This window comes from Carcharhinus amblyrhynchos, chromosome 8 (genome assembly GCF_965287045.1).
Source record: "Carcharhinus amblyrhynchos chromosome 8, sCarAmb.v2.hapA, whole genome shotgun sequence".
NCBI lineage: Eukaryota > Metazoa > Chordata > Chondrichthyes > Carcharhiniformes > Carcharhinidae > Carcharhinus > Carcharhinus amblyrhynchos.
Window position 1 is genome coordinate 76,411,742 of NC_137331.1, and position 25,852 is coordinate 76,437,593.

Genomic DNA, 25,852 nt, shown 5'->3' on the forward strand with positions numbered 1-25,852 from the left:
GTGGCGAAAAACTGCAGCAGGACCTCGGGGTCCTTGTGCATGAGTCGCAAAAACCCAGCCTGCAGGTGCAGCAGGTAGTCAGGAAGGCGAATGGGATGTTGGCCTTCATAGCGAGGGGGATTGAATATAAAAGTAGGGAGGTCTTGCTGCGGCTGTATAGGGCATTGGTGAGGCCGCAGCTGGAGTACTGTGTGCAGTTTTGATCGCTGCACTTACGCAAGGATATTTTGGCCTTGGAGGGAGTGCAGAGGAGGTTTACTAGGCTGATACCGGAGTTGAGGGGGTTGAGCTATGAGGAGAGGCTGAATAAACTAGGCTTGTAGTTAGAGTTTAGAAGGATGAGGGGAGATCTCATTGAGACATATAAGATGATGAATGGGATGGATCGGATAGAGGTGGAGAGACTCTTCCCGCTCAGAAAGGACAGTAGGACTAGGGGGCACAGCCTCAAGATAAGGGGGGGTGGTTTAGAATGGAGTTGAGGAGGAACTTCTTCACTCAAAGGGTGGTGAATCTCTGGAATTCTCTGCCCGTTGAAGCGGTGGAGGCTACCTCGCTAAATATTTTTAAGACGCGGGTTGATGGGTTTTTGATAAGCAAGGGGATTAAGGGTTATGGGGAGAGGGTGGGAATGTGGAACTGAGCCACGACAGATCAGCCATGATCTTATTGAATGGCAGGGCAGGCTCGAAGGGCTAGATGGCCTACTCCTGCTCCTATTTCTTATGGTCTTATGGAAAGAGGGAAGAAAAATTGACACAAAATGGAGGAAAATAAAGCATACACCTTCCTCAGTCATTTGATATAGCAGTAATAACATCTAACAAGATATATTGGCCTGACATTTTTTTCCATAGAAATGCCCTAAAACATTAACCAATGAATAATATTGCTTGAAGAGGTTGTATAACATTCATTTTGCTTAAATCTAGTTGCTAATGTACTAGCAGCTTACAAAATGTACTAATGTTAAAATTATACTTACAGATTTTATGTACAAAGCATTTCTTTGCAAGGTAGGAGAATGTTTGGTGATCTCTTCATGAAGACGCTGAGAAATTAAAAATTAAAGTTACTTGCTGACCACAAAGAGCTAATACAGTTTGTTCAATAATTGCCAAAACTATAAGCCCTCAAATGTTCTCTATTGTTGTTGACAATTATGGACACAATAAAATGAAGTTCATCTTTGGTTACAAGAGAACAATAAAGGGCTAAGGTGACTTTATCACCTTAAATGACAAATAAATGGTCAGCTTTTCATGGGTTTGTCTTCTTTATAAGCCTTTAAATATTAATTCATTTGATAAGGTTTGGTACTCACCAACTTCAGCCCTGTAAAAAGATATTTCACTTCTTGATTAATGAAACAACTAAGCTGAAGTTGTGTTTCCTTGCCCTTTGTTACTTCCTCGTCATCTGTTTCAGTGCACTTCATGCTTTAAGAAAATTAAGGATGAACCAATATGAAACCAGTACTGAAGGAAGTAATATATAAATTGTTCCAAGTATCCTAACTTAAAACAAAATTGCCTCAGAACAGCAAATGCTGGAAACACTCAGCATCTGTGGAAAGAACAAAGAACAAAAACAGCCCGGGAAACAGGCCCTTCGGCCCAACGAGCCCGCGCCACCATCTCAACACCACCAGTCCCCCTCTCCACCCACGACCCTAGAAATAGTTACAGTTCAGTTTGGTGATTTTTCATTAGGTTTGAAGCAACTGAAAAAAGTGTATGGGGGTGGGGTGGAGAGGGGGCAATAAGTATGAAGACCTTGAATTGTTTCTTTAAATGTTTTCTGTTTGCCCTTTGTTTTTCCCCCTCTCCACCCTACCTCACATACTTTTTCCAGTTGATTAATTAAAAAAAAAATCAAACTGAGCTGTTAACTCTGGCGCAAACCATGCTGGAGTGAAACTCTGCTGTGCACTTGGAGAGATACACTCTGGTTATCCAACTCCTTGGCAATGCCAAGGGGTTGGGGCTATGCAAGGGGTGAGCTCTGCAGAGGGTGTATGCAAGAAGGGAGAGGGCACAGGAGAGACCAGCAAAGGGTGTGGGGAGAGGGTCATGACAGAGGGCATATCGGGAAAGTCTCAATGCCAATAACCCATGTTGCTATGGGAGAGTTACACTGCTGCTGGCGATGGGAGAGGGGGTCTGATGTCTGACTACGAACCCTGCTTCTGGACACCCCGACCATCAGGTATATCCTTCCTGCTTCTACACTGTCTAACTCTGTTAGAATTTTACAGTTTTTTATGAACCCCACCCCCCCCCCACCCACACAAGCAAGTATAAATGCCAATCCACTCCATCAGTCCCACCATCCCAGCAATCTGCGTGGTAAACCTTAGTTCCACTCCCTCTACAGCAAGAGCATCTTTCCTCAAATAAGGAACCCAAAGCTGCACACATTATTCCAAGTGTGGCCTCACCAAAGCCCTATATAATTGCAGCAAAACATCCCAGGCTCCTGTATTTGAACTCTCACAATGAAGGCTAACATACGTTTTGCCGCCTTGACTGCCTGTTGCACCTCCACGCATTTACTTTCAGTGACCAATGTACGAGGATAGGTGTCGTTGCATATTCCCCACTTAGTTTATAGCTATTCAGATAATAATCTGCCTTCCTGGTTTTGATACCAAAGTATTGGGGGGAGGGGAGGTGGTGTGGAATGAATGAATGAATGAGAAGAGAAAAATTAACTGAAATATTTTTAAGCATTAGAACATAAATAACTTTTTGCATCCTTGATTTGTTTCCAACAAAAGAGGCTTTCCATGTGCTTTTTTTTTAGAAAGGATACGAGGTTTCATATTCTATACCAAAGAACTGATCAATGAAATTTTTCTTGGTTGAAGCTGCAGCTCCCTCTGAATCAGTCTTGCAAAAGAGAAAAAAATACATAAGAAAACTATAAAAACTGTGAAATCATTTGAAAGGTTCTACATTTGGCTGATAGGAAAGGCTATTAACTATGTTGAGCTAAGTTTGTTACTTCCATACACACCAATTTAAAAATTCACTACAGCATCTGGAAATTATATTCACAGCATTACACAAAACATACAGAACAACTTCTACATCCTTTCTAGACCATGGGCCTCTCAGTGGCAGGAACCTGGTTCAATTCTGGCAATGGATCCACGTGCAGTTTGCACATTGTCCCCTATCGGAATGCATTTCCTCTCTCAGTTCAGTAGCGCAGGATGGATGGATTGGCCACGCCAAATTGCCTCTTAATGTCCAAAGGCCTGTAGGAAACGCGGAGGGTTATGGCGATAGGAAGGAGGGGAGGGGGGGGGGGAAATAGAGAAGAAAGATTTACAGGCAAAGACTATGACAAATAGCTGTTTTACACGTGCCCAGAGTCCAGAATCCAAGATCAATGGTGCATTCCTTCAGAGATCAGCAGTCTGAACTGGCACTGAATAATTCATTTTTCCAGTAGAGCTGACTTCCATGATGGGATTGATTCATCTGTGTGCCTGCCTTGTAAGTGATGGTACAGCAATTCCAGTAGAAACAGTTTAGATGGGGTCAGGTACTTAAACTTGGACAGAGACCATTTCTGCGCTCCTGCTAGGTAGATGAAAATATGGCAGCTCCACAGGACATTATAGGTTTCACCAGCTTAGTGGTGGTGGACGAGGGAGGAATAGAGTCGTGCCACATGACTCCTACCTCTCCATTTTGGTTATGACAAAGGGTGCACATCCCTTTATCTAGGGTTCTGACATTAACAATGTTCCAACCATTAAGTCTTATCAGGAGGCTGCAAGGATCTTTATTTTAGCAGACAGCTTCAGTAGGCCAAGCCTGGCTAATGAAATGTAAACATCCTTCGTATATTCTCCTTTGAATTTGGTCTCTGCAGCCCACAGGGTTGGTTAGAGTCTCTTCAGGGATAAGGAAGTACTGTGTGCAGTTTTGGGCGCCGCACCTGCGCAAGGATATTTTGGCCTTGGAGGGAGTGCAGAGGAGGTTTACTAGGCTGATACCGGAGTTGAGGGGGTTGAGCTATGAGGAGAGGCTGAATAAACTAGGCTTGTACTCGTTAGAGTTTAGAAGAATGAGGGGAGATCTCATTGAGACGTATAAGATGATGAATGGGATGGATAGGATAGAGGTGGAGAGACTCTTCCCGCTCAAAAAAGACAGTAGGACTAGGGGGCACAGCCTCAAGATAAAGGGGGGGGGCGGTTTAGAACGGAGTTGAGGAGGAACATCTTCACTCAAAGGGTGGTGAATATCTGGAATTCTCTGCCCGTTGAAGTGGTGGAGGCTGCCTCACTAAATATTTTTAAGAAGCGGGTTGATGGGTTTTTGATAAGAGAGGGGATTAAGGGTTATGGGGAGAGGGCGGGAAAGTGGAACTGAGCCACGACAGATCAGCCATGATCTTATTGAATGGCGGGGCAGGCTCGAAGGGCCAGATGGCCTACTCCTGCTCCTATTTCTTATGTTCTTATGTTCTTAAGCAGAAGTTTCTGCAATACTGCCAAAAAGCTCCTTTTGTTCAGGGTTCCAGACAGACACTGCTTCAACCATTTTAAAAAGATCACTGTCCAGTTTTAAAACATTAGAAATTAGCAATGAGGATATACATTATTACGAATGTGTGATCTTCACCCTGTTCCTAATGCAGACTATTTATTTGTTACAAGTAGGCTTACATTAACACAATGACATTGCAGTGAAAATCCCCTGGTTGCCACGCTCCAGCGCCTGTTCAGGTACACTGAGGGAAAAATTAGCATGGCCAATGCACCTAATTAACATATCTTTCAGATAATGGGAAGAAAGCTAAGCAGACTCGGGGAAGAACATGCAAACTCCGCACAGACAGTGACCCGAGCTGGGAATCAAACTCAGGTCCCTGGCATTGTAAGACAGCAGCGCTAACCACTGTGCCAACTCTTAATGGCACAGTGTTTAAACAATGAGCAGCTGAAGCACATTAACCATGAAAGCTGCTGGTGCAATCCTATTTGTACCAGTAAACTGGCCACAAGTTAGTGCGATGATACTTTAGCCCTCACCACACCTATATTAAAGCAGGAAGTGTGGGGAAAGGCCAAATGTCCCATTTCTGATTACTATCCATTCCTGAAAATGCAACTGTTCAATTGGCTAAACACTGGATTCATCATGCTATTTCCCATGATCAAATCATCATTAACATTCAAAGTTCACAGGCTATTACGATCACCAGGGTGTGGTGCGCCTATGGAAACTATCCCTAAGCAGGAGTCAATGCCTTATGAGAAGAAAATAAAGGTACACCAATGGGACTGAAGTTTGCAGGGATATTGCTCAGTTTCGATGTAAACAACCATAGCAGTAACTTTTATTTTAGGAGATAGCTATGATAAGTTAAGACAGATAATACTGTGCATAGATTTTAAAAAATGTACAAATAGAATAGAAATCTCTATGTTAGCTGTATCTTTACCTCCATAGGTGCCTCTGATTCTATAGGATCAAGCTTCTGTTGCAGCACTCTCATGATTTGTATCCAACACTCATTAGCATCCTAATAGGGGGAAACATACAGACTATTAGAAATCTCACAGGAGTCATAAGCTTCAGAGATAGCACTTTTACAAATTTAATAATTTGTCTTGGCCTTTAATTTACTCTGGATAGCAATCACCTGTTGGCAACTCAGCTAAATAAGAATCATTATCAAATAAATTGACGGAACAGTAAAATACCACATTGGGTACATAATTATTAAGATTTTAAACTCAAGTAGCATGACTGCTCTTTATTGATTGCAGTTGGTGTTATTAACCCTACTTGTCTAGCTATTATTTAAGTTGGGTAGCAAAGATAAATGAAAAAAATGATAAGCCCTTTAATCAAACATCTGTTTTGAGAATGTTACTGGAGTCTTGGAACCAATATGAACTGATCAGCCAGCATGGATTTGAAAAGTTAAGCCTGGTCAAACAAACCTAGTGAAGGAGGCACCAAACATTGCAGAGAAGGGCATATCTAAGGGTGTTAATGATATGAACTTACAGAAGGCGCTCAATAAGGTTCCACACCACAGATGGTTAACAGAAATTGCAGTATATGCAAGTGAAAACATCCTATTGATATGGTTCCTAAATTGGTTAATAGATACGGGACACAGAGTCAGGGCAATGGGTATTATCCTGGCTGGCAGCATGTGATTAGTGGCGACTCTAGGGAATCTGGAATGATGCCACAATTTTTCAGTATTTTCAAAAAATATCTTGAAGGAGGAATAGACAACCATACATCCAAGTTGGCCAATGACACCAAGTTAGGCGGCTCAGTAGATAGCGTCGATGAGAGCTGGGGGGAATGTGGGTGGGTGGTGGTGGTGTGTGTGGGTGTGATGATGGCTAGGAATTGTGACACAGCAAAGAGATTAAGGTTAGTACTGCCCTTAACATGGAACAGGAATAGACTATTCAACCCCTTGACTGTTTCATTATTCAATTAGATCATGGCTATTCTACATCTTAATGACATTTACCTGGCTGGATTCCACAGCCCTGAATATCTCTACACGACAATTTATTGATTTCAGGCTTCAAATTTTCTACTGACCCAGCCTCAACATTTTTGAAGGGAAAATTCCAGATTTCTACAGCTTTTTGTGTGGAGAGGTGCAGAAATCAAAGATAATAGACAAACGCATGGTGGGGCAGCAGTGGTTAGCACTGCTGCCTCATACCTCCAGGGACCAGGGATCGATCCCTGGCTTAGGTCACTGTGTGGCGTTTGCACATTCCCCTTGTGTTTGCGTGGGTTTCCTCCCACAGTCCAAAGATGTGCAGATTAGTTTGACTGGATATGCTAAATTAACCCTTCATGTCTGGGGATGTGATAGATTAGAGGGATTAGCATCAGTGCAGATTTGATGGGCTGAATGGTCTTTTTCTGCACTACAGGGATTCTTTGATTCTATGATAATTAAAAAGGCCAATTAAATGTTGATCTTAGTGAAAAAAGTTATTAGTTGAGTAAACCTCTGGTTATACCCAATTTAGATGATGTCAAGTTCTACACACCATAACGCAGGAAGGATATTTTGGCCTTGGTGGGGGTGAAATGTAGATTTACCAGAATGATATTGAGATTAAAAGGGTTAAATTATGAGAACCGATTACACAGGCAAGTCTTATATTCCCTTGTGTGTAGGCGATGGGGGTAATTTAATTGATTAAAAGGAATCAATAGGCTGGATGGAAAAAATATTTCCTTTGATAGGGAAGAAAAAGGGGGCACAACTTAAATTGGAGCTATGGCATACAGAGGTAATGTCAGAGAACACTTCTCCACAGAATAAGTATTAGAAATTGAGAACTTTCTCCAAAAAAAATTAAGGTTGAATCAATAGAAAATTTGAAACGTGAAATCAATAGATTGCTGTGTCGCGATATTAAGGGATATAGAATCAAGCCGCGCAAAAAGTATTTAGATATCAGCCATGATCTAATTGAACAACAAAACATGGTCAGGGGTTTGAATGGCTTATTCCTGTTTCCACGTTCCTGACCTACTGCCAACACAAAACATAGTAGCGAAGCAGATTACCATACGATTGTCACCAGTATGGAGGAAAGAAGATCTGTTTAGTCACCAGGGGGATTACAGCCCATCATAATTAGAGGTAGAAAGAAAAAGACAGCTAATCTTCCAGATCAGATAGACAAGAATCAAATATGATTGCTTAATATCCTATGAGAAATTAGTTATCCCACTAAAGGTAAAAAAGTTTTTATATTCTATTTTTGTCAGGATGAGGATCAACAGCAGAAAACATTTAAGTTTTTTTTAAATTAACTAACCTGCTGAAGGTATTGTCCTTGATCTCCCTTTTCTGCAAACTGTGGGAAGGCCATGTGAAGAAACTGAAGTAGAATTATTGGTGGAATGCTGGAGGATGTTTTATCCATTGAATCAAACAAATCTCGAAAAGCTGTAATAAACAAAAACACATTACAATTTATCATTTCTACTGCTACTAGTGGATCTGTCATCATATCGTCCTTGATAAATTGAAGGATGTAATTGAGCCTGAGGGGGGAAAAAGACTGGGGTTTCAAACAGATGCAAATAAAATTTGAAAACATAGCCTGGAGTTGATGGTTGAAGAATTTTTGTCAGGTGCGGGGGGCCGGGGGGTGCAATGATTTAGAAGCATCAGTTTGGAATACGAAGCAAGCAACTGATTTTGAACAATCAGGACTGGGAACATGTAGGCAGTCAGCTAGGAGTTCAGCCACATTCTTATTTCAGCAAAATGGTGGGAAAGCTTTACAACACCATCAAGGCTAGAAGGCATACAGTTACACCAAGACAGTTAATTATTTACAGAACATAGAACATAACAGCACAGAACAGGCCCTTCGGCCCACGATGTTGCGCCGACCAGTTACAAAACAATGACCCACTAACCTAAACCAATCCCTTTTCGTCCATAAACCTATCCACGGATCTCTTAAACGCCCCCAAACTAGGCGCATTTACAACTGCAGCAGGCAGGGCATTCCAATCCCTCACCACCCTCTGGGTAAAGAACCTACCCGTGACATCCGTCCTATAACTACCCCCCCTTAATTTAAAGCCATGCCCCCTCGTGCTAGATTTCTCCATCAGAGGAAAAAGGCTATCACTATCCACCCTATCTAAACCTCTAATCATCTTATATGTTTCAATAAGATCCCCTCTTAGCCGCCTTCTTTCCAGCGAAAACAACCCCAAATCCCTCAGCCTCTCCTCATAGGACCTCCCCTCCATACCAGGCAACATCCTGGTAAACCTCCTCTGCATCCTCTCCAAAGCCTCCACATCCTTCCTGTAATGTGGGGACCAGAACTGCACACAGTACTCCAAGTGCGGCCACACCAGAGTTGTGTACAGTTGCAACATAACACTGCGACTCCTAAATTCAATCCCCCTACCAATAAACGCCAAGACACCGTATGCCTTCTTAACAACCTTATCTACTTGATTCCCAACTTGCAGGGATCTATGTACACATACACCTAGATCCCTCTGCTCATCCACACTATTCAAAGTCCTCCCGTTAGCCTTATACTCAACACATCTGTTATTCCTACCAAAGTGAATTACCTCACACTTCTCCGCATTAAACTCCATCCGCCACCTCTCGGCCCAGCTCTGCAACCTGTCTAAGTCTCCCTGCAAACTATGACACCCTTCCTCACTATCTACCACACCTCCGACTTTGGTGTCATCAGCAAATTTACTAATCCACCCAACTATACCCTCATCCAGATCATTAATAAAAATTACAAACAGCAGCGGCCCCAAAACAGATCCCTGAGGCACACCACTCGTAACCGAACTCCATGATGAATATTTACCATCAACCACCACCCTCTGTCTCCTATCCGCTAGCCAATTCCTGATCCAATTCCCTAGATCTCCCCCAATCCCATACATCTGCATTTTCTGCAGAAGCCTACCATGGTGAACCTTATCAAACGCCTTACTAAAATCCATATACACCACGTCCACTGCCTTACCCCCATCCACCTCTTTGGTCACTTTCTCAAAAAACTCAATAAGGTTAGTAAGGCACGACCTACCCGCCACAAAACCATGCTGACTATCTCCAATCAATTCATTACTCTCCAAATAACTATAAATCCTATCCCTAATAATTTTTTCTAAAACCTTGCCCACAACAGAAGTGAGACTCACCGGTCTATAATTCCCAGGGAAGTCTCTGTTCCCCTTCTTAAACAATGGGACAACATTCGCTAACCTCCAATCTTCCGGTACTATACCAGAGGCCAACGACGACCTGAAGATCAGAGCCAGAGGCTCTGCAATCACTTCTCTTGCCTCCCAGAGAATCCTGGGGTAAATCCCATCCGGACCAGGGGACTTATCTATTTTCAGACCCTCCAGAATATCCAGCACATCGTCCTTATCAACTGTAACACTGTCAATTCTACTCCCCTGCAACCCAGTGTCCTCCTCAGCTATATCCATGTCCCCCTGCGTGAACACCGAAGAGAAATATTGGTTCAATGCCTCTCCAATCTCCTCCGGTTCCACACATAACTTCCCTCTGCTGTCTATAACTGGCCCTAATCTTGCCCTAACCAACCTTCTGTTCTTGACATACCTATAGAATGCCTTAGGATTCTCCTTAACCCTATCAGCCAAAGTCTTCTCATGTCCTCTTTTAGCCCTTCTTAACTCACTCTTCAACTCCCTCCTAGCCAATCTAAAGTTTTCTAGTGCACTACCCGAGCCCACACGTCTCATCCGAACATAAGCCTCCTTTTTCCTTTTAACCAACGAAACTACTTTTTTGGTGCACCACGGTTCCCTAGCCCTACCAATTCCTCCTTGCCTGACAGGGACATACCTATCACGGACTCGCAGTAGCTGCTCCTTGAAAAAAACTCCACATTTCGGACGTTCCCAGTCCCTGTAATCTCCTAGTCCAACCTATGCTTCCTAATTCTCTCCTAATAGCCTCATAATTACCCTCCCCCCAGCTAAAACCACTGGCCCGAGGTTCATGCCTATCCCTTTCCATCATTAAGGTGAACGTAACCGAATTGTGGTCACTATCACCAAAATGCACACCAACTTCCAAGTCTAGCACCTGGTCTGGCTCATTTCCCAGCACCAAATCCAATATAGCCTCACCTCTAGTTGGCCTATCTACATACTGAGTCAAAAAACCTTCCTGCACGCTTTGTACAAAAACTGACCCCTCTAACGAGCTAGAGCTATAACAATTCCAATCAATATTAGTAAAGTTAAAATCCCCCATAACAATTACCCTATTACTTTCACTCCTAACCAGGATCGTCTCTGCAATCCTTTCCTCAACCTCTCTAGAACTTTTAGGAGGTCTATAAAAGACTCCCAACAGGGTGACCTCTCCACTCCTATTTCTAATCTCCGCCCATGCTACCTCAACAGACAAGTCCTCATCAAACTTCCTCTCTGACACTGTGATACAGTCCCTGACCAATAATGCTACCCCTCCCCCCCTTCTACCTCCTTCTCTACTCCGACTAAAACATTTGAACCCCGGGACCTGCAGCAACCATTCCTGCCCCTGCTCTATCCATATCTCTGAAATGGCCACAACACCGAAGTCCCAGGTACTGATCCACGCTGCAAGTTCATCCACTTTATTGCGAATACTCCTCACATTAAAGTATACGCATTTCAAACCCTGCTCCACCCCACCCCTGCGATGCTGTGCATTGCAGTCCCCATCTATGCCCCCCTCACTTTCAACCCCTCTACTCAGGATCCCACCCCCCCCTCCGAATCAGTTTAAACCTCCCTGCATAGCTTTAGCAAACTTACCCCCCAGGATATTGGTCCCCCTCTGATTCAGGTGTAGACCATCCCTCTTATAGAGGTCCCATCTTCCCCAGAATGAGCCCCAATTGCTCAAGTACCTGAACCCCTCCCTCCTGCACCATCCCCTCAGCCACGAGTTCAAACTTTCCCTCTCTCTATTCCTCTCTAAACTATCCTGTGGCACAGGCAAGAGTCCGGAGATAACTACTCTATCAGACTTGGCCTTTAGTTTCCACCCCAACTCCATACCTCTGCTTAATATCCCCTTCCCTTAACCTCCCTATGTCATGTGTCCCCACATGAACTATAACTTGGGGTTGATCTCCATCTCCCTTAAGAGTCCTGAATACCCTTTCTGATACATCCCGGACCCCAGCCCCTGGGAGGCAACACAGCAGCCCTGAGTCCCTACCTTTACTTCCAACTCTCCTATCTGTCCCCTTAACTGTGGAGTCCCCAATCACTAGGCCCAATCTTTTACAGCCCCTAACCACCTGAGCTTTCACACTAGGCTCACCCCCAGAGACCTGCTCCCTTTGGCTATCCCCAGTTGATTCCTCCTCAACAGTAGTTATTTATATATAACTGTAATTATTTATAACTAACTATTTATACAACTGTAATTATTTATATATAAAAGGGGACAGCCATTATGCTTAGAGGCATTTTACATTGAGAGTGTTGACGAAAATCATAAACGAACCATGACACAGAAAAGTGTGCACATACAAGTATATGGAGTGCAACATAAAAAAAAATTACACACAGTTAGCTGATTGTTTGGTCGACTAGTATGGATCAGATTAACACCAGCAGCATGGAATTTGATCCCTGGCCTAGCTGAGGCAGACCAGGGCCTGCTTCTGTGCCCTACCCTTAGTAAACAATCACAGCAAATGCCACAGTTCAGCGAATAATTGCCGAGAGACTGCTTTTGTACACTGCTCAAGATGAAGTAGCATAGTTCCATGGATAGCCGTGGTTCTCTATCTTGTTAAATTGATTTTTGTTTGTTATGAGGGCTAGCAAGAGCCATTACAACCAATTCCAATACACATTTTACACACTTGCCAGCAAACATTGTTAGACAATCAAAATAGTGTGTTTTAATTGATGCATCCCACCTTTCCAGCTCAGAAGGCCAAGTTCAATAGTGAACCTTCAGTTTAGATGACAAAAAAATCATGGCTTAGTTCTTCTTGGTGATCATGACTCAGTCACAAAATGCATATATTTACCCAGAGGAGTGATCAGGAGGGATGTAACTTTTTCCTGTTGTCTCAGAGGGGGAAAACAGGATAGGATAAATTGAAGCAATTAAAACATGTATACAATATAAGACAGTACTCACCTGCTGTTATATACTGCGGTGGAGTCATAGCTACTGAAGTTCTCAAGGCACCTTTAAACCTAGGAGCATTTGAGAAAATATTTTCAGTAAATTGGACAGAGATGCACATAGATGGCGCTTTTTAAGATATTTGTTAATTTGCAGCAAGAATTATTTGTTTGCTTTTAATGTGATCTGGCACTGCATAAAATTTTACAAGCTCTCCATTACAGATTTTTAGCATACATCTTTTCATTAATGCATGTAGCTAAATGTTCTAGATTTTTTTTAATGGCAACCTTGCTAAGTTTAGTTCCTTTTATATAAACATATTACAATGGCATTTGAGGTAATTGCAAATCATATTTCCATGAAATCAGTTAGCTATATAACTTATTTTAAATTTTAAATGTTCTAAATGCACAATGCAGCACAGAACAAAGCTTTTTACTTATCTTCCTCCATTTCAGAACTTCATACAATTAAGAAAGGCATTTGAAATCACGCTAACCTGTAATCTGCAGCAACTAGATGTGCAAGTGTGAGCATAAGTTAGTGAGAAACAATTCAGTCTCTTTTATAACCTTCTGCAACATATTCCTAATTACGTTCAACAACTGACATTTCAGATTATTACAACTGCTTCATTTGATTCATTAATTTCCTAGTCAGTGTTTTGAAGTATTGTAAAAATAGAAGCAATATCAACCTAATTCAAATCCTTTAAAACAAATTATGTTGATTGTACTAAACATTTCAAAAGGGGAATATTATCATGTAATTGCCCACCAGCCAACTTGTAGATATTCTAAATCTTGCTGCAAGACCACCTACCTTTTCAGGGTGTCCCTGAGCTCAGGCACTGAACGCAGACATTGAACTGTAGCATTCATGTAGCAAGTGTTTCCAAGATTGGTGAGCCCACATGGAAGATCCATCTAGCAACAAAAGAAAACGTAATAGTCAGTCATTTATAGGAAGATCCCAGAATTCAGCATGGCCATCAAACATGTTGATACAGCATGAACAGAAAGGTGCCTCACAGACTTTACTTCCATAATGTTTGTTCTACAAAATATTAAGATAGGAAATTTTAAAGTTCCCCATTGATTGTTCAATGGGGAATGGGTTCAATGATTGTTCGTATCTGTTAAAAGTCTTGCAAATACACATCCATCTGATGTTATACTGTGGAGTTCCTATTGTCAGATTGCAAAGCATCAACCTATTATATCTCCAAAAATTCAATCAAATTCATGTAGCAAAATCATCTTTATAAGATCCAATCATATTCAAATAACAAATTTTACTGCAATACATAATTTCCAGGAGTTCTGCACTCACTACATTGTATAGAATAAATACAGCCCGTAAAAATTTCAACGAATCAGAAAGTTTGCTTTTAAATGCAATTGCAATTTTTTCCACTTTTGCTACAAATATATAGACCTTGCGTACAGCTAAGATCCACATAAATCTTTCTTCCTGCTCTTTTTCACAATGCCCAGAGCTAACCAACTTTAAGAGGCCAAAGTAAGAGGCCAATCTAACCAGAAAATGTTCATACAGGAATCCATCTTTGATGGGTTTGTAAATAAAAAAAAAGGTCAAGGAATTGCCATGTAGTCAGAACGTCAATCCATGCACAAGCATATATAGCTCTTCACATAATGTTGTTGATGCTGAGGACTCAGGCCTTGCCCTTCAACTTTCCATGTTATTGAGGCTCCAACTGTGATGTTAGATATCCTTAGTCCCCAAACTACTGACATTAAAGGCAGTGCACACTTGAACCACCTCATAGATCCACCAATAACACAAGTATGCTGTTGCAGAAATAATGTTATTTTTGAAAATACTTACAGCTGAAGCTAGCTGCTCTTCTGTCATGTCTTCCATAAAGGTTGGACGCACAACTGGTTCTTCAGGCAATGCCTCTGCTGACCCCATCATTAGCAAAGTCATCCCCTGTAATTTTTAATTACAAATATTTGTAGTTAGGCAATCTTCACATCCCAGCAAATACGCCAAATTTTTCATGCTCCTTTAGAGGTCATTTACATTTGATGTTGGACAAGCATAATTTTGAAAATTAAGGAAACAGAAGAGAAGACATAGGGGCACCATAAAAACTGAAAACAGTAAAAAGGCAAATGGTGGTGAAGTAATATTAAAGTTACATTTTAAAATCTTGAAAATTGAGAGGAATTAAAGACAGAATACAAGGAATTACGTAGTTTTAAGTTCTTTAGAAAAGTGAATCAGGAGCTAGATTCTGAATTTCTTTACAGTGAGAATATAGGGGAAAAAGGAAGAGTTGCATTTAAATAGTGCTTTTCAGGGTCACTGGATGTCATAAAACACTTTACAGCCAAACAAGTATATTTGAAATGTGATTAATTCTGTAGTGTAGGAAGGAGAAACAACATAGCATAGTGCTTTTGAAACTCATTAGGAGCCAAAATGAGGAAGATTAAGAGGAACACAGTAAGGAAGCAGCTCACTGAGTTCAAGTATATCGAGTGTCAAGAGGTAAGGCAAGACTTGATGGTCTTTTCTTTAATGTTAAGAGAGTGTAATAGGTATGGCTAATGAATTAAAGGCATAGATTGACACATAAAATCTGATATTGTTGCCATCACAGAAATATAGGAGTGATGAACTAATGATATTATTGCAAGACTATAAATCAAAAAATGCTAATGCTCTGGGGACCCAAGTTTAAATCCCACCGTGGCAGATGATAAAATTTGAAGTCAATAAAAAGAGAAATCTGGAATTAAGAATCTTCTGATGACTATGAAACCATGGCCAGAAAAACCTATGTGGTTCACTAATACCCTTTAGGGAAGAAAATCTGCCATCCAAAGCCAAAGCAATGTGGTTGATTCTCAACTGCCCTTGGGCAACTAGGGATGGGTAATAAATTCTGACCAGCCAGCGATGCCTGTGTCCCACAAATTAATTTAAAAAAGGTCACGGAAAAGTCAAGACTAGCAACTTAACATTCCTGGGTATGGATTTTTAGGCGAATCAGAGAAGGGTATAAAAAGGGAGGTTGTTTGACACTATTAAGGAGTCAATTACTGCAATAAGGAGAGATGACTTGGGGGGTGGGAGGGGACGATTCTCCCATTCTGTTGCATTAATTTATTAGCGCAGCAGGGCCAGGTTGGGCATCCAGTCCTAGTGCCTCTGCCAGCGACAGATTTCTGGCAATAAGCCTTCAAAGGCTCATTTCAATATTATTTATATAGATGATCTGGAGGAGGGAACCGAGTGTATGGTGTCGAAATTTGCTGATGACACCAAGATTGGTGGAACGTCAAATTGCGCGGAGGGTGTGGAGAGTCTGCAGAAGGATCTAGATAGGCTGGGCGAATGGGCCAGGAACTGGCAAATGGAATTTAATGTTGGCAAGTGCGAGGTGGTCCACTTTGGTAGGAAGAATGGTAGGAAGGACTATTACTTACGTGGCGAAAAACTGCAGCAGGCGACGGTGCAGAGGGACCTCGGGGTCCTTGTGCATGAGTCGCAAAAACCCAGCCTGCAGGTGGTCAGGAAGGCGAATGGGATGCTGGCCTTCATAGCGAGGGGGATTGAATATAGAAGTAGGGAGGTCTTGCTGCAGCTGTATAGGGCATTGGTGAGGCCGCAGCTGGAGTACTGTGTGCAGTTTTGGGCGCCGCACTTACGCAAGGATATTTTGGCCTTGGAGGGAGTGCAGAGGAGGTTTACTAGGCTGATACTGGAGTTGAGGGGGTTGAGCTATGAGGAGAGGCTGAATAAACTAGGCTTGTACTCGTTTGAGTTTAGAAGAATGAGGGGAGATCTCATTGAGACATATAAGATGATGAATGGGATGGATAGGATAGAGGTGGAGAGACTCTTCCCGCTCAGAAAGGACAGTAGGACTAGGGGGCACAGCCTCAAGATAAAGGGGGGGGGGGGGGCAGCTTAGAATGGAGTTGAGGAGGAACTTCTTCACTCAAAGGGTGGTGAATCTCTGGAATTCTCTGTCCGTTGAAGTGGTGGAGGCTGCCTCACTAAATATTTTTAAGACGCGGGTTGATGGGTTTTTGATAAGCGAGGGGATTAAGGGTTATGGGGAGAGGGCGGGAATGTAGAACTGAGCCATGACAGATCAGCCATGATCTTATTGAATGGCGGGGCAGGCTCGAAGGGCTAGATGGCCTACTCCTGCTCCTATTTCTTATGTTCTTATGTTCTTATTTAAATGTGAGTAGCGGGCCCAGGACTGAATTCTTAGGGCCCGCTAGCCTCTCCCACCCCACTAGGAGTATTTCACTCCAGCAGAGTTTACAGTAGTTCCGCACTTGAGGACCTAGTGGCCCAACCCTATTGGGGTGGTGGGGGCAATCGAGGCCCCACAGAGGCTCGGGCAGTGGTGGGAGGGGTGCCCCTGGACATTAGCACCTTGACAGTGCTAATATGGGCCTCCTGGCATGACCCAAGGGGTAAAGTACCAATGTCCACAGTGCACCATAGTGCCAAGGGGCAGAGCCTAGGAGGCAAATCAGTGGGAGTGGGGGTGGGGGTCCCATGGCCACTCTGCAGTCGGGATCAGTGGGGGAAGGAGAGAAGCCAGCGATGGGGCGGGGGGTATTGAACAGTTGACCAGCAAATCGGGAGGCTAACAGTGTGGGGCCATTGCACGTGCGCCAATCTCAGCGTTCAGCACATGTGCAGTAGCCCACTCAGCATTGGATTTCAGCCTCAAATGTTTATTCTCCCTGTTCCTTTAAACACTCCTTAAAACCTGCTTTTTCATTCACCCCAATATCTCATGTGGCTTGGTGTCAAACTTAGATTTCTAAAGCTCTTGTTGATCACCTTAGGAGGCTTTGCCACATTGAAGGTGCTTCATAAATACAAATATTACTGTTCTTCAGTCACTGGATCAAGCTCCTGGAGCTTGCTACTATCCACAGTATGGAAGCAACTTCATCACATAGGCTGCAGCAGTTCAAGGAAAAGGCTTGTTACCACATTTTCAAGTTTCAACTTGAAAATGCTGACATCACCAGCAATGGCAGCATCCCAAGAATTAACTTTTTTTAAAATAATTCAATCTGACAATTTTATGGCAACTGAACTTTTAATTTCAAACCAGTAAGCTGACAACTATTTACTGTTTTAAACAAAGACAAAGATTAAAGCATTTCATAATAAATATTTTAATGCAATATAATTTTGTAATATTAATGCATTATATTACAACAGTTTTTCACACTACTTACACTCTTTATCTTAATGTTGCCCCATTCATCATCCTAAAAAAATAAAAAATAAAGTTTGGTCATCAAGAAATATTGCTAAGAAAATTTCAAATAGCTGGATAGGATAAATTTTCAAAGGTTATCACAGTAAGCCATTTTGATTAATTTCAAGCAATTTTCACACCTCAAGAAATTACGTCAGGTGAAAAATAATAATTGTCATTTGGAAAAAATCATGGGACAAGATACACAATTTGGGAGGCAACCGTGCTATGGCCAACAGATTTTCAATATGTTAAGAGTTTACTTTCAAATAGGCTGGCTACTCCAAAGTTGCAATGAGGATGTAACAGAATATATCTGATTAACTGGCTAATGGTTAGATATTGATGACATATACTTGGGGCATTTAGTTATTGGGGACATGAAACGAGTGAAGTCTGCAGGTCCATGAAAACAGGAAATTAATCACGCATAAACTAATGGACAATTTGAAAAACTTCCATTCCTGATTAGGGCTAAAAATAAGGGAGGTGTTCAGCTTATACAAAAGTAACAAAACTAAACAAGCTACTCCGAAGCGGCATCATAGAGCTAACCCGTCTGTGCTCTTTCCAGTTACTCTCACAGTAGAGCAAATTATTCAAAAACAGTGGACGAAACAGCAGTCATACAGGATTATATTCCCCATCATTTGCTACTCCATTTAAATTGCAACGTTTCCTTCTGACTTCAGACCAAAGTTCCCTGACTTCAGTTGAGCATCCATTCAACAGATTAGATGTAGGGAAGTAGTGAAGCTTAAAGTCAGGAAGGAAACAACATTTAAACATCAGTTCAGAAGAAACAGATTAGGCAGCAAAGTACTGACTGAAATGAGGAAGGTCAGATTTAAAAATTTAGATGCAAATGTCATTCAACACGAAGACAATTTTAATCTTAAAATATGAAATTGGCCTTATTTATGTGTCTCCATTTTTAGGACAAAATTTAGGAATCATCTTATGAACAAATAAGACTGCTGGGTGGTATGCAGCATTTGTTTATTGATGGGGAGAATTACATGTTAAAACAGCAATCTTACAAAGAGCTCATATTTGAAGTATTTTTTTCTTGATTAATCCTACGGATCAATGATATTGAATTTGTTACAAAGTGCTGGCACCGGCTTCACATCAAAAAAAATCAAAATGAATCATAGAATCCCTACAATGCAAGAGGCCATTCAGCCTATTAAGTATGCACTAACTCTCCAACTGAGCATCTTACCCAAGCCCATTCTTGGCCTCTGTCACCCCACATATTTACCCTGTTAATCCCCATAACCTACACATCTTGGGACACTAAATGGAAATTTAGCACGGCCAATCCACCCAACTTGCACATCTTTGGACTGGGAGGAAACTGAAACATCTGGAGGAAACCCATGCAAACACAGGGAGAACGTAGTACAGTTGGCCAAGACTGGTGTCGAACCAGGGCCCCGGCATTGAGAGGCAGCAGTGCTAACCACTGTGCCACCCCAACCAAACCAATTAACATACAGAGCAAAGTGCACCTGCTGGAAACATGGGACATTTAATTGAAATGTTTATTCTAACAATAAAGGCAAGAAAATAGAATTCAATAAAAGATGATTAAGTACACAGTCCTTCAACATAATGATATGATTATAGCAAGTTATAAAAAAGTGATAAAGCAAGCATAAACAAGGAGGTTGTTAAGTCTTCGATAATTCCTGGACATGTTACTGATCTGTTTTCTGGGTTTCAGGTGGAAAGGAATAAGAGAAAACAAAAATGATTCACCCTCACAAAAAAAGCCACAAAAGCATAAAAAGTGCTTTGATAACACTACCCAATATAGCATTCTTAGTACAAAAACATTACCTTTAGTGTGCCTCCTTTAATCATAACCTTCTGTCTTTCAGGCTGAACTCCAGTTAATGCAAATAACTGTGCCTTGAAAACTACAGGTGGATCATCAGTGTTCAACTCCAATCCGTCAAATTTCTCCTTCCCCCACTTGACATTTACTGGAAAGCAGACAAAAAGTCTTGTTTATTCACCACCAAAATTGAGTTCATATGGTAGAGCATGTCTGAACTTTAGTCTTCAGGCATTCCTGCAAGCGAAGGCTTACTTTCTCCTGCTAGAAACAATGATGCACAAATGTCATACTGAATAACAAACATATATTGCTTTTAAGCAATATTAAAGTACTAAATGCATTTATTTGACATAATTTCTGAAATACCGACAAAGCCAACACATATACCACCTCAGGATCAACAAACAAGATTTTTTTGCTTCCATTAACCTGATACGAAGGCCATCTCAGGCATCAATCATTTTATTGAAGAACACTGTGACATTAGTCCTGAACTTGCCTTTAGCTTGTCTGCACCCTTTCACCAGGAGTAACCAGTTTTAATTCATTTAGTATCTTGCTTTCTTCAAAGATCCCCTCTCATTTACCTGCATTCAAGACTGAAGAGACCATGTTGTCTCGCTTTCACTTATATGAATTGCTTAGAAGGTTTGAATGTGTGAATATGATCAGAATCAAATGTAGTATTCAAGGTATTATATTAGTATCTCCCATCCCCTCTATATCTGCGCAGCATTGAGGGAGACTGTTGAGGTGCTGTTTGTTGTATGAGAAGTTAGGTGGTTAGAAGGCTTATGGTCTATTCACAGATGTGGAGACGCTGGCACTGGACTGGGGTAAACACAGTAAGAAGTCTCACAACACCAGGTTAAAAGTCCAACCCTTGGACTCTAACCTGGTGTTGTGAGACTTCTTACTATTTGCAGAATCAGGAAGACAGCCTCTCTTTCATCCTAAGGAAATGGTAGATCGATAAAGGTGTATGCCCCTACACCCCCTCTATAGCTCTACACTCGTGGTTCTGTGTGAAATTTTGTTTAATACTATGGTCACAAAGAGCTACGATATGACTTGCTACATAGGAACATTGGACTTAGGAACAGAAGGACATTTGGTTTTTTGAACCCATTGTCATTCAATACGATCGTGACTGGTCTGTTTGTGGTCATAACTCCACTTTCCTGCCTGCCACACATAACCCTTCACTCCTTTGTCTATCAAAAATCTAACTCTGCCTTGAATAAACTTAAAGGCCCAGCGTCCATTACTTTCTGGGGAAGAGAATTCAACTAACAACTCTCAAGAGAAAATAAATTCTCCCCATCTGTCTTAAAAGGTTGCCCTCTTATTCTTTAAAGAGCATCTCCTAATTTTAGCCTCCCTCGAGGATGTCTGACAGCATCTCTGGAAAGAAAAAGTTAATGCTCCGGATCTAAATGACCCTACTACATCTCCACAGATGCTGTCAGACCTGCTGAGTTTATCCAGTTTTTTCTGTTTTAACACCATTCCTCAGCATTAGTTTTGACATTCCTGATTATTGTGATCATGAAGCATCATTCTTCCTTGGCCTTGCCATGAATGATGGTAATTATATACCATCCTCTCCCATTGTCCTCATATGGTTCCACAAACCCTACTTATTCCAGAGCAGCTAGCACATTCCCAATGGTTTCCTCTCGAATCCCCTATGCATTTACCCAAGCCATCCGAGGATTTATTCTCGGTCCTTTTCTCTTTCTCCACTTACTATTGTTATTATTCATAAATACATCTTCAACCTCAATTTGCATACTGATTAACATACACCTTTATTGATATACATTTCCTTAGGATGAAAGAGAGGTGGTCTTCCTGATTCTGTAAATAGTAAGAAGTCTCACAATACGAGGTTAGAGTCCAACCAGTTTATTTGATAGTAAACACACAAGCTTTTGGAAACACTGTTCCTTCGTCAGGTGTGTGGAAAATTCTGATTAGAGAAGGGCATATAAAGGCACATACAGTTTACAGAATACTGATTAGAATGCGAGTCTTTACAGCTAATCTGCTATTCAAGTCTTAAAGATGCAGACAATGTGAGTGGAGATAGCATTAGACATAGGTTAAAGAGATGTGTATTGTCTCCAGACAGGACAGTAAGTGAGATGTTGCAAGTTCAGGCAAGTCACAGGGGTTACAGATAATGTGGCATGAACCCAAGATCCCGGCTGAGGCCATCCTCACGTGCAGAACTTGGCTATCAGTCTCTGCTCAGCGACCCTGCGCTGACGTATGTTGTGAAGGCCGCCTTGGAGAACACTTACCCGAAGATCAGAGTCCGAATGCTGTGACCGCTGAACTGTTCGCCAACGGGAAGAGGTGATTGGCAAGCGATGTTCATTCATCCGTTGACGTGGCGTCTGCATGGTCTCCCCAACGTACCATGCTTCGGGGCATCCCTTCCTGCAGTGTATTAGTAGACAATGTTGGCCAAGTTACAAGAGTGTGTGCCGTGTACCTGGTGGTTGGTATTCTCACATGGATGACGTCATCATGTCGATGATCCGGCATGTCTTGCAGAGGTTGCTTTGGCAGGGTTGTGTGGTGTTGTGGTCACTGTTCTCCCGAAAGGCTGGGTAGTTTGCTGCGAACAATGATCTGTTTGAGGTCGTGCGGTTGTTTGAAGGCAAGAAGTGGGGATGGCCCCAGCGAGATGTTTGTCTTCATCAATGATAGGTTGAAGACTCTAGAGAAGATGTTGTAGCTTCTCCGCTTCAGGGAAGTACTGGATGACAAAGGGTACTCTGTCCACCATGTCCCTCGTTTGTCTTCTGAGGAGGTTGGTGCTGTTACTCACTGTGGCGCGTCAGAACTGTCGATTGATGAGTCGAGCACCATATCCTGTTCTCATGAAGGCATCTTTCAGCATCTGGAGGTGTCTGTCGCGATCCTCTTCATCTGAGCAGATCCTGTGTATACGGAGGGCTTGTCCGTAGGGGATGGCTTCTTTAACATGTTTAGGGTGGAAGCTGGAGAAGTGGAGCATCGTGAGGTTATCTGTGGGCTTGCTGTACAGCGAGGTACTGAGGTGACCGTCCTTGATGGAGATGCGTGCGTCCAAGAATACAACCAATTCTGGAGAGTAGTCCATGCTGAATCTGATGGTGGGATGGAACTTGCTGATGTCGTCATCTTTTCATCATCTCAATGTAAGCGTTCTCCAAGGTGGCCTTCACGACACACGACAGCGCAGGGTCACTGAGCAGAGACTGATAGCCAAGTTCCGAACATGAGGACGGCCTCAACTGGGATCTTGGGTTCATGTCACACTATCTGTAATCCCCATGACTTGCCTGAACATCTCACTTACTGTCCTGTCTGGAGACAATACACATCTCTTTAACCTATGCCTAATGCTACCTCCACTCACAGTCTGCATCTTTAAGACTTGAATAGCAAGTTAGCTGTAAAGACTCGCATTCTAATCAGTATTCTGTAAACTGTGTGTGCCTTTATATGCCCTTCTTTGATCAGAACTTTCCACACACCTGACAAAGGAACAGTATTTCCGAAAGCTTGTGGGTTTAATATCAAATAAACTGGTTGGACTTTAACCTGATGTTGTGAGACTTCTTACTGTGTTTACCCCAGTTCAACACTGGCACCTCCACACCTGTAAATAATGCCATAGATCCTTTAAGCCACCTAACTTCTCAAGCAGACAGCTCCTCAACAGTGCAACACCCTCCCTCAATACTGCACTGAAGTACCAGCTGAATTCTATTCAGACCTCTCAAGTCTGAAAGAGGTCTTGCACCACAACCTCCTGAGGTAGAGTTCTTACTCAAGGCATTTTATTTACAGATTTGCATTAAATCATAAAATGTTTCTCGAGAAGTATAATAGCTGTTACTGGGAAACACAGTAAGAAGTCTCAACACCAAGTTAAAGTTAACCTGGTGTTCTGAGACTACTTACTGCGTTTACTCCAGTCCAATGCCGGCATCTCCACATCATGAGTGGGAAACACGGCAGCATTGCACAAATGTCAAACAAATAGACCAGTAAGGGTTTTTCATTTTAAAAGATGTGACAAACCTGTTGGGACAATTCATGCTAGAAAAAACATAAATATTCCATAATTAACTGACAGAACAATATCACAAAATGTTTGTGTTTTTTTTTACACAAACAAAACTTTACTGTGTATAAAAAAAATAAGCAACATGACCTGTATTAATACGATCGTTTATAATTACTTATGCTATGTACTCAGTCTTACTTTTACTTTCAGTACCAACCCACGAGGTATGCCACAGCCCCCTAGAATTCATTCAATTCTCCTCAGTGTGTCTGCTATTCCCAAGGTAATATTTACTACAGATCCTTCTATTAGCTTTTTGAGTAAGCTGCGGATGCCTCAATTCTTTGTTCTGGTTGCTGGCAGATATCCAATCACTTCTCAGAGCTTCCAAGCTAACTCGACTGATTGTTTTCTGCCACAAAGCTCCATAAGGACCAATGCAGATTTTTTTTTCTCTAGTTGCAAACTGGGCAGTACTTTTAGCTACTTTTTCCCCTCAAAATCCAAACTGATCTTAAGTACCACCTGTATTCTGTGCAGTGAATAACAAAGTTAACATTTTCTCTATTTAAAATGTAGGTCTGTCAGCTCTCTCAACCCAAAGGAAACTACAACTGCCTGCTTTCTGAGTAGAATCACAGAACTGTTATAGCACAGGTGATCATTTAGGCTATCATGTCTGCATCATATCTGTAAAAGAACAAAAGCTAGTGTCATTCTCCTGCCTTTTTCCAATGCCATCTTGAATGAACTCATTTCCACCACACTTCCAAGCAGTGCATTCCAGACTTGAGTCATTCATTACATGAAAGATTCTGACAACATATTTGCTTCTTTTGTAAATTATTTTAAGTCTGTGTTCTCTTGCATAAGTATGAAAAAAGGGACCTTTCTCCCCATCTACTCTATCAAGCCCCCTCATGTTTATGAACAACTCAATGACATCTTGGCCTTTTCTGCTCCAAGGAGAACCTCCCCAGTCAATCTTCATAAATGAAATTTCTCATCACTGGAACCACTTCAGCAATCTTGCCAATGTGTTCACATCCTTCCTGTTGTGTGAAACCCAAAACTGTATATAATACTCCAACTAACATCTATTAGTATCTTATGCAAGTTCAGCATAACTTCCTTGCTCCTGTACAGCACAGCACTATTAATAAAACCCAAGAAACTGTGTGCTTTAATTGCTCTCTCCATCTGTCCTGCCGGCTTCAAGATCTATATATCACACACACAGGATCCTCTGCAGCTCACTGTGTCCCTTATGTTGTGCCTACCAAAATGCATTGCCTCATATTTCTTCACATTCATCTGCCACCTGCCTGCCCATTCCACCAATTTGCCTGCGAACTTTTGAAGTTCCATACTGTTCTCCCAAGTTTACAATGCTTCCAAGTTTTGTATCATCCACAAAATGTTGAATTGTCCCCTGCACACCAAAATCCAGATCATTAATATACATCAGAAAACATAAAAGGTCCCAATCTTGATGTTTGGGGGACTCCATTACAAAAACTTTCCTCCAGCCTGAAAAAACCTTTAACCATTACTTTTTCCTATTACTCAGCCAATTGTATCCATATTGCTACTGTACCTTTTATTCCATTTATACATTTTTGCACAAGCCTGTTGTGTCACTGTATCACATGCCTTCATTAAGTCCATGTGCATATTAACAACATTATCCTCATCAACCCTGTGTTACATCTTCAAAACAAAATCTAGCAAGTTTGCCCATTATTGAAATTAAATTAATGGATCTGTAATTACTGGGTTATCTTTACAATCTTTTGACTTCAGGATTCCACTTTATTTTGGCTGTTTGTCCTTCCTCTCACCTCTCTAATATGCTTTCCCACTCCCCTCTAAACCAACTGTATTCTGCTTGGTTCTCAGTTGTGTTTTCCACTTGGCATCTATCAAACTCACTTTTTAATCCTAATTTCTATCTCCTTTTCCATCTTGGAAG

The 25,852-nt window shown here is 41.8% G+C and overlaps 1 protein-coding gene across 1 annotated transcript in view; it reads right to left on the reverse strand.

Moving 5' to 3' along the window:
• Positions 1-25,852, reverse strand: part of usp14 (ubiquitin specific peptidase 14 (tRNA-guanine transglycosylase)) — a 44,978-nt gene that overhangs the window by 14,514 nt on the left and 4,612 nt on the right. Inside the window, exons 2-11 of the mRNA XM_080194292.1 lie at positions 19,814-19,959; positions 17,946-17,978; positions 14,548-14,652; positions 13,519-13,622; positions 12,706-12,764; positions 7,838-7,968; positions 5,464-5,544; positions 2,815-2,891; positions 1,325-1,439; positions 986-1,051 (exon numbers count right to left, since the gene is read on the reverse strand). Coding sequence (XP_080050418.1) covers positions 986-1,051; positions 1,325-1,439; positions 2,815-2,891; positions 5,464-5,544; positions 7,838-7,968; positions 12,706-12,764; positions 13,519-13,622; positions 14,548-14,652; positions 17,946-17,978; positions 19,814-19,959 — 917 coding nt within the window. The remainder of the gene's footprint in view (positions 1-985; positions 1,052-1,324; positions 1,440-2,814; positions 2,892-5,463; positions 5,545-7,837; positions 7,969-12,705; positions 12,765-13,518; positions 13,623-14,547; positions 14,653-17,945; positions 17,979-19,813; positions 19,960-25,852) is intronic.